This window comes from Ovis canadensis, chromosome 24, assembly GCF_042477335.2.
Source record: "Ovis canadensis isolate MfBH-ARS-UI-01 breed Bighorn chromosome 24, ARS-UI_OviCan_v2, whole genome shotgun sequence".
Classification (NCBI taxonomy): domain Eukaryota; kingdom Metazoa; phylum Chordata; class Mammalia; order Artiodactyla; family Bovidae; genus Ovis; species Ovis canadensis.
The window spans coordinates 56,931,950-56,945,186 of NC_091268.1; the positions used below are offsets into that span (position 1 = coordinate 56,931,950).

The 13,237-nt window shown below is 67.4% G+C and overlaps 1 protein-coding gene across 2 annotated transcripts in view; it reads left to right on the forward strand.

Moving 5' to 3' along the window:
• The window catches only part of ADAP1 (ArfGAP with dual PH domains 1), a 34,492-nt gene that overhangs the window by 18,968 nt on the left and 2,287 nt on the right, over nucleotides 1-13,237 (forward strand). Inside the window, exons 3-9 of one of the 2 annotated variants that reach the window (XM_069569734.1) lie at nucleotides 2,982-3,073; nucleotides 5,451-5,533; nucleotides 9,600-9,712; nucleotides 10,194-10,340; nucleotides 12,245-12,328; nucleotides 12,734-12,796; nucleotides 13,136-13,204. In XM_069569734.1, the coding sequence (XP_069425835.1) occupies nucleotides 2,982-3,073; nucleotides 5,451-5,533; nucleotides 9,600-9,712; nucleotides 10,194-10,340; nucleotides 12,245-12,328; nucleotides 12,734-12,796; nucleotides 13,136-13,204 (651 nt within the window). Of the gene's footprint in view, nucleotides 1-2,981; nucleotides 3,074-5,450; nucleotides 5,534-9,599; nucleotides 9,713-10,193; nucleotides 10,341-12,244; nucleotides 12,329-12,733; nucleotides 12,797-13,132; nucleotides 13,205-13,237 lie in introns of both variants that reach the window. The other variant, XM_069569733.1, reaches the window with a different exon arrangement.

A 13,237-nucleotide genomic window follows, 5' to 3' on the forward strand; every position in this document is an offset into this window, starting at 1 on the left:
CAAACTGCACCGAGGTGCCGCCTCACGGTGCGAAGCGTGGCCTTCGTTAAGAGTCTGTGGGTAACGGGCTCTCGTGGCCGCCCGGCGGTTAAGACCCCACGCCTCTAGGGCAGGGGCCGTGGGTTCCATCCCCGGTGGGGGAACTGCTGAGATCCCACGTGCCAAATGGCCAAAGAAAAAGATTCCACGAACAACAGACGTGGAGAAAAGAGTGCCTTCTGCAGCAACGTGAACTGGTGCAGCCCCCGCGGGGGGCAGCGGGGAGCTTCCTCAGAGAACGCGAGACCCACAGCCAGCAGCCCCCCCAGAAGGAGGGCTCCCCGGGCGGCTCGGGCGGCAAAGAGCACGCCCACAGCGCTTCATTCCTGGGTCGGGAAGGTCCCCTGCAGAAGGGAACGGCTGCCCACTCCAGGACTGTGGCCTGGAGACTTCCATGCACAGAGGAGCCTGGGGGGTACAATCCCACTAGAACATTTTTAATCAGAAGGGTCTCTGTGCTCGCGTGTCCCTGCAGCGTGAGCTGTAACAGCCGAGGTGTGGAGCGCCTGCGGGCGGCCTGATGGGAAGCTGTGTTTATACGGCGGAATATTCCGGAGCCAGAAGAGCGGCAGGTTACAGTCCACGACAACAGGGGCGGGCCTGGAGGGTCTCACGCTGAGAGAAACCTGCCAGACACAGAAGGACAAGCAAGTCGATCTCACTCCCACGTGGAATCTGAAAGCGACCGACACAGATGACGTGCGGGGGACAGACAGGGAGTCGCCGGAGGGCGGGCCTCGGGCAGCAGGAGACGCAGGTGCAGGAGACTGAGCAGCGACTCCAGCCCCCGGACAGACAGGCCACGGCTGCGACGGCAGCACGTGGTCCCCGGCCCCGTAAGCGGCGTCTCACGCCTGAAACCAGCTCTGTACGTCAGCCTCCCAGCAGCGAAAAGCAGAGAAAGCACGTTCAGAGCCCGGCTCAGCCGTCGCCACCAGCTGCCAGGACACTGTCGTCCTCAGCTCAGGGGAGACCCCTCCCTGAGACCCCCCCAGGCGGCTCTCCTGTCAGGATTCGCCCGCCTGGGACATGTTGCGCCAACGCGGTCCTCGGCCGTCTTGGGACCTGGCCGTCTGCTTCTGCGGAGCCTTGCGTTTTAGGGTTCACACGCCTCTTCCCTTTCCTGATGGTGCCCTTGGAAGCACAGAAGCTTTCAGCTCCGGTGACGTTCGGTTCATTTTGTTCCCTTTCGTCCCTTGTGGTTTTGCTTACCCCTAAGAAGCCGTGGGCTCATCTGAGAGCTTTAAGAGACCCGAGAAACCGAAGGGCTTCCCTGGGGCGCAGCTGGTAAGGAACGGCCTGCAGTGCGGGAGACCCTGGGTCGAGCCCTGGGTCGGGACAATCCCCGGAGAAGGGACGGGCTGCCCACTCCAGTATTTCGGCCTGGAGAATTCCATGCACAGAGGATCCCCTGCAGAAAGGACAGGCTGCCCACTCCAGTATTTCGGCCTGGAGAAGTCCATGCACAGAGGATCCCCCGGAGAAGGGACGGGCTGCCCACTCCAGTATTCTGACCTGGAGAATTCCATGGACGGCACAGTCAATGGGTCGCACAGAGTCGGATACGACTGAGCGACTTGCACGCTTCACACACACACTAAGAAACCACTCCCAACCCCCAATCCTGAAGATTTCCTTCCGTGTTTTCCTTGCATCGTGTTTTAAATCACCCTGTGATTTTCATCGTTTTATGCTGTGCCGCGTGGTCTCCAAGGTCTTAGTTCCCTGACTAGGGATCACACTGCCCCCTCCACCGGAAGCTGGACTGCCAGGGAATTCCCTTCGTCTGCTGTTTTGATTGCTTAACTCTGGAAATGTCAGCCTCTCATGAAGTTGGAGTTTTGTTTTGCTGAAAGGCAACCCCCCTTTTCTCCAGTGGTTTCTGGGTTCTCATTGGTTATCAACCCCCATCGATCTGAGACGTCACCACCGTGGTGCACCAGCGCGTCCGGCTCAGCCTGTAGATACTGGTACTAAAGGCCATGGATCTGCTTCTGGACCTCTGAGGTTTCCTTGTCGGCACTGTTTGACTCAGTAGCTTTATAACAGGCTTTAATATCTGCTAGGAAGCATCTTCTCACAATTTTCTTCTGCTTGCTAACTTTAAAATGAACTTTAGAATCATTCTAGCTCTTGAAAGTTCTATTCCTGGTTTTCTTTTTTGAGAATTGTAAAAGTAGACCCACGTGAGGAGACAGCGTGCTTTCCGTCTCCTCATCCAGAGCCGGCGTGTCTGCTCAGCGTCGCTCTGCTCCCCGGGGCGCGCGGGGGCCTCTCTGTGGAGCCCGAGGGCCCTCACCCCGCTGGCCCTGAGCGATGATGTCCGGCTGTACTCAGCCGGCCTCCTCTCCCGTCAGGCCTCCGACCAGGCGGGTGCGCCGTATGGAGAAGCCTCCGCTTTGAGGGCCCCACGTCGTTCCCCGCCTTCGCTGAGGGTCCATCGTCGGTGGCTCTTGCTGGCCACCCTTCGCACCCTCGGCGGGACGGTCCTCGGTGCCCTGACTGAGAGGGCGGGCTTGGAGCCCCGGGGACCTGCGCCACCCCCAGCCCTTGAGGCCGCGCGGGAAGCCCCCTGCCCCTGACACCAGGGGCCTGGCCTCCGGCTCACCCAGCTCGCCCCACCTCAGGGACTTTGCTCACGCTATTTCCGTGCCTAGACACCCCGCACACCGGCTGCTCCAAAGGCCCCCGTCGCCCCCACCGCGCAGGGCGCCGTCTGCGCCCCGCAGGCGCGTTCTCTGCAGCCCGGCTGCTCACAGGACGTGGGCTTCCGGGCCGGTCTGGCCTCCGTGCCCCGGGACCCGTGGGATCAGACGTGGGGCGGGGGCCTCCCTCCCGAGGGGCCCTTTCTGGAGGGCTGGGGCCCCGGCACCTGCGGGGAAGGGCAGTGCCCCAGCCCGGGTCAGCTGTGGGCCGGGGCCCTGACGCTGTCTCTCTTGCAGTTCATGGCCTCCCGCGGCAACGCCATCGCCAGAGCCACGTTCGAGTCCAAAGTGCCCCCCTTCTACTACCGGCCCTCGGCCTCCGACTGCCAGTGAGTACACAGGGCCTGTCCGCGCCGCTGCTCTGCGCCGGCCGGTGTTGGGAGCCCTGTCCAGGCGCCCCCCGCTTGGTTTTGGTTTCTGGTGTGGCGGCGGTGGCGGGCAGGGCGGGGACAGCTGGCCTGGGCTCCTGGGCGGTGCAGGTCCCCGGGGAGCCTCAGCCTGGGTCCAGGGGTCCTGTGGCACCCCGGCCGGCCATCCGGGGGGCTTGCTGGGCAGCCGCTCAGCGTACAGCCCACCTGGCTCGGTGCCCAGGGCACGGACGCGGGGAGGGTCAGGGGCGTGGCCCCACGCGATCCCAGTCACCAACCTCTCTGAGCCTCAGGGTCCCTGGGGGCACCACTGGGTTCCGAAAGGTTCCGGGGGTCAGGGGAGGTGCTTGGGGTGAGGTTGGGACCCCAGCCCCTGGGAGAGGCCCCCATGTCGGGCTCAGCACCAGCTTGGAGAGGAAGGCCCTGTGAGGAGGCTCCTCCTGGACTGTCCCCCGCTTGGGACGGACGGCGGGGCCGCAGCCTGCCCTCCTCCCAGGCCCTCCCCATCTGGCTCCACCCCCAGGCGGCACCTCCTCTGTTTGCTCAGCGCCGTTGCCCCCGACTCACTTGTTGAGCCCCACACCCCGGGGGCCCTACCCACACCTGGACCCGGGCTGTACGCGGGGCTCGTGTGTGCCTAGCTCTGCGCAGGTGGGGGCTGGGAGGCGAGGGGGCTGCTGGCTGCCCCAGCGGGGTTGGGAGCGGTGACCCACCTGGGAGGCGGGCCAGCTCAGACCCCGCTTGACAGGTGGGGAGCCGGGGGCTGACCTCACTCTGCACGCCGCGTCCAGCCCTTCAAGCGCTCGTGCGCAGGCCCCTTGCCCGGCCCCGCCCCTCCTGGCACCCCCACCTGGCCGCTCTGCCCGGCTGTGAACCTGCAGGTCAGCAGTTCTGCGGTCAGCCCACCTGCACGCACGGCTGGGTCCCCACTGCCTGAGCCGGCGCCGTGGACAGACTCCCACGGGCCTGGTTCCTACGAGGTGCCCGGCACGGCTGTGTGGTCAGGGCCTCTCGGCTGACCCGGCGGCCCCAGTGGGAGGGTGCTCTGAATCCCAGTGGGCCCCACTTTCCAGAAACCTCTACTGGGTGAGGGCTCACAGGAGCCGAGCCCACTCCATTCCCCAGACTCAGGTGCCTGGGTCTGCCGGCAGCGGTGGGGTCCTGGGAGAGGCCCCTCACCGGGCTGGTATCAACAAGGGAACCTGACCAGGCAGCCATGAGACCAGGAGGGTGTGGGGGCTGACAGCCGAGCTCACCATGGAGGCCGTGCAGCGGTAGAGGGCGCGTGGATGCCCGTGTTTGGTGTGGAGTGCCGTGCAGGAGTGGACGGGGCATGTGAATGCCTGTGTACACTGTGGAGGGCCGTGCAGGGGTGGACGGGGCGCGTGGATGCCCGTGTTTGGTGCGGAGTGCTGTGCAGGAGTGGACGGGGCATGTGAATGCCTGTGTACACTGTGGAGTGCCGTGCAGGGGTGGACGGGGAGCGTGGATGCCCGTGTTTGGTGCGGAGTGCTGTGCAGGAGTGGACGGGGCATGTGAATGCCTGTGTACACTGTGGAGTGCCGTGCAGGGGTGGACGGGGCGTGTGGATGCCCGTGATTGGTGCGGAGTGCTGTGCAGGAGTGGACGGGGCACGTGGATGCCCGTGATTGGTGCGGAGTGCTGTGCAGGAGTGGACGGGGCACGTGGATGCCCGTGTTTGGTGTGGAGGGCCGTGCAGGGGTGGACGGGGCGTGTGGATGCCCGTGTTTGGTGTGGAGGGCCGTGCAGGGGTGGACGGGGCGCGTGGATGCCTGTGTTTGGTGTGGAGTGCTGTGCAGGGGTGGACGGGGCGTGTGGATGCCCGTGTTTGGTGTGGAGCGTGCCTCTAGCTATACCCACTTAGTGCAGCGGCTTCAGCAGCCTCCCACAGGCAAAGGCTCTGGGGTGCTGTTGGGATGAAACAGGTGGTGAGTCAGGAGGCCAGAGTCTGGGCCAAGTGGGGCCTCTCGACCCGGGGCCCTCCCCACCCCCTGCCGACTGGGTAAAGGGAGGGTCAGGTCCCAGGGATGCGGTCAGTTTCCGCAGCAGGCCCGTGACCCAGGGCGGCCGGGGACCCGGCTCCCTTCCCGTGCCCCTGGTGCCTGACCTCGGGCTGGGGGGAGGTCAGGCCAGCCCCGTTCGGCCTGTTGGAAGCCAGCCCCTCCTGCTTCCCGTGTGAGTGGGGTGGGCTGGGCCCCCCTGCTCCTGGCAGCCATGGCCGGGCTGCCCCCTCGGTGGGCGAGGCCCGCCTGCTCGTCCGAAGTTCCCCCGGGCCGCTCTGGCCAGGCGTCGCCCAGCGAGTGCCCTCTCTCCTCAGACTTCTCCGGGAGCAGTGGATCCGGGCCAAGTACGAGCGGCAGGAATTTGCCCACCCTGAGCGGCAGGAACCCTACTCTGCAGGTGAGGCTGCCCCCGCCTGGGCGTCTGCCCCCGCCACCGCCCCCCAGAGCTGGAGCAGGGCCCCAAGGAACCTGGGCGGCCGCTTCAGGGTCTGGGCCCGTGTCCCTCCACCAGCCCTCAGCGCCGGCTGGCTGACCTGGCCGCAAGGGCCCTACAGCTGCTCACAGCTCCACCCTGAACCCTGCCTGCGGGCGGCTGTGCCTTTGGCCCTGCAGGGCGGGCGGGGCTGTCCGCAGGGGCGTGGACAGGCCTGGGGCCCAGGTGGGCCTGGAGAGGGTGGGCCAGGCCCCGGGGGCTCGGTCAGCACACGGCTGCTGCTGCTGCTGCGGTGATCAGACGAGGGCAACAGGGGACCAGCCCCCGTACCGTCTGTCGGCCGAGGGGCTCTGCGTATGCCCCTCTCTTACCTGGCAGGCGGTTGCAGGACTGGGCTGTGGCCTTGATTCGGTTGCCATCCACCCCTGAGAGCCGTGAGCTCGTGGGTGCAGCTCCCTGTTCAGCCCCAGGACTCACACTTGTCCTGCCTGAGGCCCCGGGACACTCACCCCACAGCCTGTGTCCCGTCTCCCAGGAACGAACACCTCAGGGGTCTGGAACGTGTGCGCGTGGCCTCAGCTCAGAGGCAGGGTGTCGTCTGCTCCTGCATCAGGACCTCTGGCTGTGGGGGTCCAACCCAGAGGGCGTCAGGCAGACAGGAGGGTGGGCTCGCGTGGCGCTGGCTCCAGGCCCAGCCTGACCCTGGGCCTCAGTCAGCGGTCAGGACCCTGAGGACGCGGCCCACTTCCCCTGGTTCCACCTTGGGTGGCAGCCGCCCGCGGAGGAGGCTTCACTGCGGCAGCTCCAGACTCCCCGCCTTGGCTGGAAGCGCCCTCAGCTCCCACTTCCCCCGGGTGCCACGAAGAGCTGCTGGGCACGGTGTGGGCCTCACAGGGGACAGCTCCCACCAGGCGTCGGCTCCTCTGCGGGAGGCCACCCCCTTTTCTCCGAGCACTCGGGCCCGGGTAGGGAGGCCCTGGCCTTGGCTGCGTCTCTGCCCCCGCCTTGGGGCAGTGACCCCTGGCCAGGCTTTCTTCTCTTTGCTTCAAAGCCAGCACCTCCCAGAATATAAATGCCGCCACCTCGAGCCTGAGGATCCAAGCCTGTGGTCCCCCAACCCCCTCACCCAGTGGAGCGCTGGGTGCCCTGAGACTCTCAGGGAGTGTCCTGGGTGTGCAGGACCCCATGGGAGCCCTCTGCAAGGGCCCTTGGGGCAAAGCCCCCCTCAGGGTACCGTGGGGAGGTGCCCTGGGGACCCAGAGGTGCCCAGCACTGCTCTGAGTGCGGCCCTGAGTGGCCTGTCTGGTGGTCACGGCGGGGCTGCCCCTTCCCCGCCTGCCTCCCCAGGCCTCCGGGGAGAGGGTGGTGGCCCGGGGCATGGCTCCCCACAGCTGCCCACCTGGCTGGCCGGAGACCCCCAGACTGGAGCCCTGCCCGCGCTGTGCTGCAAGGAGGGGGCTAGGCCCCAACCCCCGAGTCTCCTGCCCCCCGGCCCCCATTGCACCTCCCCGTGCCCGTCTCTCCCCAGCCCTCGCCTCCCGGCAGTCCAGGGCGGTGGGGCAGCTGCCCTGGCCGGTTGTCCTCCTCAAGGCGCAGCCCTTGCGAGGAGTGCCGGGGTTCCTGGGGCCTTTCCCACGCATCAGAATCTGACACAGCCACGGCCACCAGGAAGGGGGCCCGCGGCCCGGAGGGAGCCTGAGCAGCCTGCAGCGGGTGGATGCCGCACACCCCAGGATCCAGGGACCCGAGCGCAAGGGGCGGGGGCATCATCCCGCCCAGAAGCCACCGTGGACGAGGTGCCCGTGTGGGTCACTTCCCAGGTCAGGGTCGGCATGCCCGGGGGCGCCGATGTGCCCCCGTCAGGCAGGGACCCCCAGCGTGAGACTGTGGCGGGGACTGCAGGCGCCAGCCTGGCTCGACGGCTCTGCTGTGGCGGCGGGCGAGGCAGTAGGTACCCCACGCTGCCCTTGGCCAAGGTCGGGTGTGGGAGGCACTTGCCCTGAGATAATGCAGCAGAGATTCCCGCCGCCCACAGGCCCCTCGGCCAGCTGACCCCAGGTCCCAGCCGCTCCTGGCTCTGTCCCCAGCCCGTCCCCGCCTGCACTGAGCCTCAAAGGCCGCCTTTCACAGGCAACAGGGCCCCTGTTGTCCCGAGGGCCGCCTGTCACAGCACACCCGGCCGCACAGGTCCCAGCCCCTCAGAGCCCGAGGGCCCCAGGCCCTCATGGGACGTGTGTGTTGAGCTTGATGAGAAGCTGCCCACTGCTTGTCCCCTCGGGGGACGGTCAACTGGGGAGCTGGCTCCCGTGTGTCGTCCCCGGGGTGGGCAGCACTGGAGCCTGGAGCCCCTGCCATGTCCTGGCCGCTCCACGCAGGGCTTCCCGAGCAGAGGTGGCTGCTGAGCGGGGGGCAGCCTGGGTTTCCAGCGGCCCCGCGTGGGGCATGCAGCTGGCACTCAGTAGATGCTGAGTGAACCCTGTGGCCTCTGCCCCAGCACTGGTCAGTCTTTTGGGAGCAGACGGTCATGCCGCACGCAGCCGGGCTCCTGGTGTGGGCTGCGGGTGGGCGCTGCTCGGGGGCCCCTGGGCTGGGCTTGCTGGCGGGTGGGTGGCCGGGGGCCTGGCTTGGAGCCCAGGGCGTGCTGGGTGGCGGTGCCCACAGCAGGGACTGGGCTGCCGTGTCCTGCATCACGGGACAGGGGTGCGGAGAGAGCGTGGCTCGGCTGCAGGCTTCAACTGTGGCCTAAGAGCCGCCCATCCCCTGGGGGCATCGGAGGCTGGCAGGTGCCCACCTGGAAACACCGCGGCCAGGCCACACACCCGAAACCAGGCCTCCTGGCGGCTCGCCGTCGGGCCGGCCGCGGCGGGTCAGCGGGGTCGGGGCCGGCCGAGGCGCTGCTGCCCCCTGCTGGGCCCGGCCGGCAGCTGCGCGCTCACTGGCCAGCGGCCTCGGACGGGACTGCTGCCCGCCTCGGCCTCGTCCTCAGCAGGTGGGCGGCCACGAGACCGCTGAGTGCGTGCTTGGCCGGCCGCGTCTGGTGCGGACAGGGTGCTGGCAGGGACCATCCTCGCAGAAGAGCAGCTCCTCGGGCACTGCTCTCTCTAGCTGACTCAGGGTCGGGGAAGCCGGCCGGGGGTCTTCCGGCCTTGCCCTGGCGGGGCGCTCGTTTACTCAGCACACAGGCCAGGCTGGAGCTGGGGGCGTGGTGGTGGCCTTGTCCTCCAGCACACACAGGGGCACCGGTGCTGTGTGCAGGGCACGGGGCTGGGCCTGTCCCAGGCTCCGAGGTGTGGGGCGTGGGCGGAGGCCCCACCTGGCCTGTCACACTGCAGACTCAGGGGGCCAGTGGCCGCCTTTTTATGGCCGTCTGGAGAGCAGAGAAACGCCCCGTGTGCACGGTGTCTGGGGCGGGCGGCGGGCAGGGAGCCGGAGGCTCCGGGGTCAGCACCTCGCCATGGCATCCCTACTGGGACAGCTGCAGCCTGCGGTCACCTCCAGCAGGGGCAGCACCAGGCATGGCCGGCTCAGAGGGCCAGCGGGGGGCCCTGCCCTGTGACACTCACACGGGGCCCAGAACAGGCAAAGGGGAAAGAAAGGGCAAGAGGGGTCAGGGCGGACGCGGCCCCTGTTGTCCATCTCCCCTGCCCGCCGCCGCAGCCCTGACCGCAGTCTGCACCTTCAAGCCACACGACAGACCCCGGGCCTGGAGGTCAGGGCCGGCTCCCCAGCTCCCGGCCGAGGCTGTCACGGCGCCGTGTGTCCGAGCTCGCCTCCCACCTCCCTCCCCGTCCCCGTCTCTCTGGGCCCGTGGTGCTCTCGCATCTGGGTGTTTGGCCGATGCCAGCCCCAGGCCTGCAGAGCCCGTGGGCGCCACGTGCCTCCCGCCCACCCAGCAAAAGGAAGGGGGAGGCCTGGGGTCCAGAGACGCTCAGGAGCCCCCCACCCCGCCCCCGGGGGGCAGGCCCCGCACAGGAGTACGCCCACCCGGTCCCCCCATCGGGGTGGCTGTCCAACCATGCCCTCCCCCCAGGGTACCGAGAAGGCTTTCTCTGGAAGCGCGGCCGCGACAATGGGCAGTTCCTAAGCCGGAAGTTCGTGCTGACGGAGCGTGAGGGGGCCCTGAAGTACTTCAACAGGAGTGATGTGAGTGGGTTCGGGGGCCGGCCCTCCACGCTCTCCTGGGAAACACACTGCTCCCCCGTGGGGACCCTCCGCCCGCCGCTGGTCGCAGCCACTCCCTCTGGTGTGGGTGACGCTGGGGGCACTCCCAGGCCCTCGAGGGACAGGGAACTGCCACCCTGAGGCAGTCAGGGGTCCCTGGGCAGTGTGTGGAGGGGCTGGCTGGCCCTGCCCAAGGGCACCGGGGCATCCGCAGCCCCACGGCAGGGAGAGGGGAGAGGTCAGGCTGGCAGGGTGGGGAGCAGGAAGGGGCACCCGGCCTAGCATGGGGTGGGCCACAGGGCCCACCTCGCACCTCCTGGGAAGGCGCAGTTCCCTTGGACGGGGAAGCCCAGGCCCAGCAAGTGTGGGGAACTTGCCCAGAGCCGCACGGCACGCACGTGCGGGGCCAGCATGCAGAGCCCGCCGTGCCTGCCTGCTGCTGAGGCCCGGCCCTGCTCCCCAGGCCAAGGAGCCCAAGGCCGTCATGAAGATCGAGCATCTGAACGCCACTTTCCAGCCAGCCAAGATTGGCCATCCGCACGGCCTGCAGGTCACCCACCTGAAGGACAACAGCACCCGGAACGTCTTTGTCTACCACGAGGACGGGAAGGTGGGCGCACGGCTGGGCCCTGTGGCGGAGGGGACCGAGGAGCGCCGGGGGGAGGCGGGTGGCAGCTGGCGGCTGCGTCCCCACCCGGCGAGGCTGGGCCTCCGAGCAGACCCTCAGGCCTGGCCTCAGCGTCACTCTGGCGTGACCTCCGAGTGCTCGGCCGTGCTGTGGGCTGTCCGCAGCGCGCAGTCTTCTGATGCTCTGCTGCTGCTGCTGAGTCGCTCAGCCGTGCCTGACTCTCGGCGACCCCATGGACTGCAGCCCACCAGGCTCCTCCATCCATGGGATTTTCCAGGCGAGAGCACTGGAGTGGGGTGCCGTCGCCTTCTCCACTTTGAGGCTCAGTGTGTTTAAATAGCCAGGCTTCCCTTCGGCTGTGTGCGCCTTTGGGGTCACAGTCAAGAAGTCTCTGCCAAGTCACGTCGTGGCCCCGTGTTTTTCTCGTAAACTTTACTGTTCGGGGACTCACGTTTCAGCCCTTGATGCATCTGTGGTTGAGTAAGGGTCCAGCCTCGTTCTCTGAAGTGTGGACATTCAGTTTTCCCAGCACCGTTTGTTTAAAGGACTGTCTTCTCTCAACGACCAGTCTTGGCACTGTTACAGAAGCCACTGAGCGCCAGCATTTGCTCCTGGGCCCGCTCTAGCCCGCCCTGGGTTCCGTGTTTTTGGTTTTAGTTTTCCTGGACTATAGTTGCGTGCAGTGTCAGCATCTTCGGCCTCTTTCTCACATTCCCATCTGCTACCGTCTGTCACCGGGGGCGGAATAAGGCTCCCTGAGCTGCACAGGCCTGCCCTCACCCTCCTTACCCTCCTGCCTCTGCGTGGCCCTGCCTCCCAGCTCACCCTTCCCACCCCCTCCTCCTCCTCGGCAACCACGGGTCTGTTCTCTGTGAGCCTGTTTCATGAAAGCTCATTTCTGTCATGGTTTAGATTCCACGTGTAAGTGAGTTCAGATGGTGTTGTCTTCTCCTGACTCACTCTCTGGACGCATCCAGAGAGCTGCGGATGGCATTCGTTTCGTTCAAAAGTGGCTGATATTTGTGTGTGTGCACAAACCTTCACCCACGCGTCTGCCCGTGGACGCGCAGGCGGCCTGGGTGTCTTCAAGCGCACCTGCTCGAGTCAGTCTTCTCTACCGCTCCCAGGAGTCGGGCCGCAGGCCACATGGTCATCCGGGGTTCTCTGAGGAACTTCCGCGCTTGTCCACGCGGCTGCGCCGGTCCACCCTCACGCCAGTGAAGGTGGCCCCTCTTGCCCACAGCCCCTCCAGCGTCTGTTCTCTGCAGCCGTTCGACGGCGGCCGTTCTGTGTGAGGTGGCTCTTGGGGGTTTTGGTTTGCGTCTCTCTGGTTGCTGGTGATGTTGAACGTCTTCCCATGTGCCTGCTGGCCACCTGTGTGTTTTCTTGAGAGAAACGTCTATTTAAGTCTTCTGCCCGTGTTTCGACTGGGCTGTTTTTGTGTCACTGAGTCATGCGAGCTGTTCGTAGATATTTGGGAGCTAAAGCCTCATCAGCTGCATTGCCTGGAGATATTTCCCCCCAGTCTGCAGCCTGCCTCTTCATTTTGTTGTTTCCTTTCCTCTGGCATTTGATTAGGGCCCACGGATTATTTGTTTCAAGTGCCTTGGGAGACTGACCTATGAAGTCTGGTGCGGCTGGTGAGAGCAGGCCGTGCGCGGGTCTGTTAACAGGCGCGCCTCCTTGGGCCAGCGTCCGGCCATAGAAACAGCCGCGTCGGGGGAAAGGCCCGGCACACGGGGCGGCGGGGCTGAGGGGCGGCGCGGCCGCAGCCCACCGCCCAGGCCTGCTCTGGGGCCCGGCCGCGGGCGGCCTGCGGGCCAGGCGGGCGGGGCCGGGCGCCCGGCGGCCCCGCGGCGCGGCCCTCACCCCGCCTCTGCCCCCAGGAGATGGTGGACTGGTTCAACGCGCTGCGCGCCGCCCGCTTCCACTACCTGCAGGTGGCCTTCCCGGGGGCCAGCGACGCCGACGTGAGTGGCTGCGGCTCCCCGTGACGCGGGGGGGGACGTGTGCCCTCGGCCGGGACTTGCGGCTGGGGGCCGACCGAGGCCCACGCGGCCCCCAGAGACCCCGGCCGCCAAGGGGCCTGAAGTCCCTGGAGGCCACGGGGTTTTGTTCCAGGGAGTCTCGGTGTCACTGTGGACGGGGAAGGCAGGCAGGGCGGGGCGAGGGGCGGGGCGAAGGAAGGGGCGGAGCAGGGGGCGGGCGGAGCAGGGGGCGGGGCGGGCAGGGCGGGGGGCACAAGGGGCGGGGCGAGGCAAGGCGGAGGGAGGGGCGGGGCAAGATGGGCGGGGCGGAGGGAGGGGCGGGGCAGGGGGCGGGGCGAGGGGCGGGTGGGGAGGCCCCCAGGCCCACGCCGCGCGGTTCCGCCCCAGCTGGTGCCGAAGCTGTCCAGGAACTACCTTCAGGAGGGCTACATGGAGAAGACCGGGCCCAAGGTGGGTCTGACCCAGCGCCCTGGACGCCTGGGCCTCACGGCGAGGCCCCATCCCCGTCACCCGGGGCCGGGCGGGACAGGGTCGGGGGTAAACAGTGCCGGCAACTGCCCATGTGTTTTGTGAGCTTGGGCTCCACTGACCCCGCTCCTGGGGCTTTGGGTCCGGCCTGGTCAGCTGCGAGCCCTGCCTCCCGCCCTCGGCCTCCCCGACACGCCCCTGTGCACCCGGGGTCCCCGCCACAGGGTGGGGCGGGCAGGCACAGGGCCCAGCCTCCGGGACCAGATGGGGCCCCTGGGGAGGCGCCGCCTCGGGCCGACCTGCGCTCTCACCCCCCAGCAGACAGAAGGCTTCCGCAAGCGCTGGTTTACCATGGACGACCGCAGGCTCATGTACTTCAAGGACCCGCTGGTAAGGCCGGACACGCCCCGGGTCCCTGAGGCA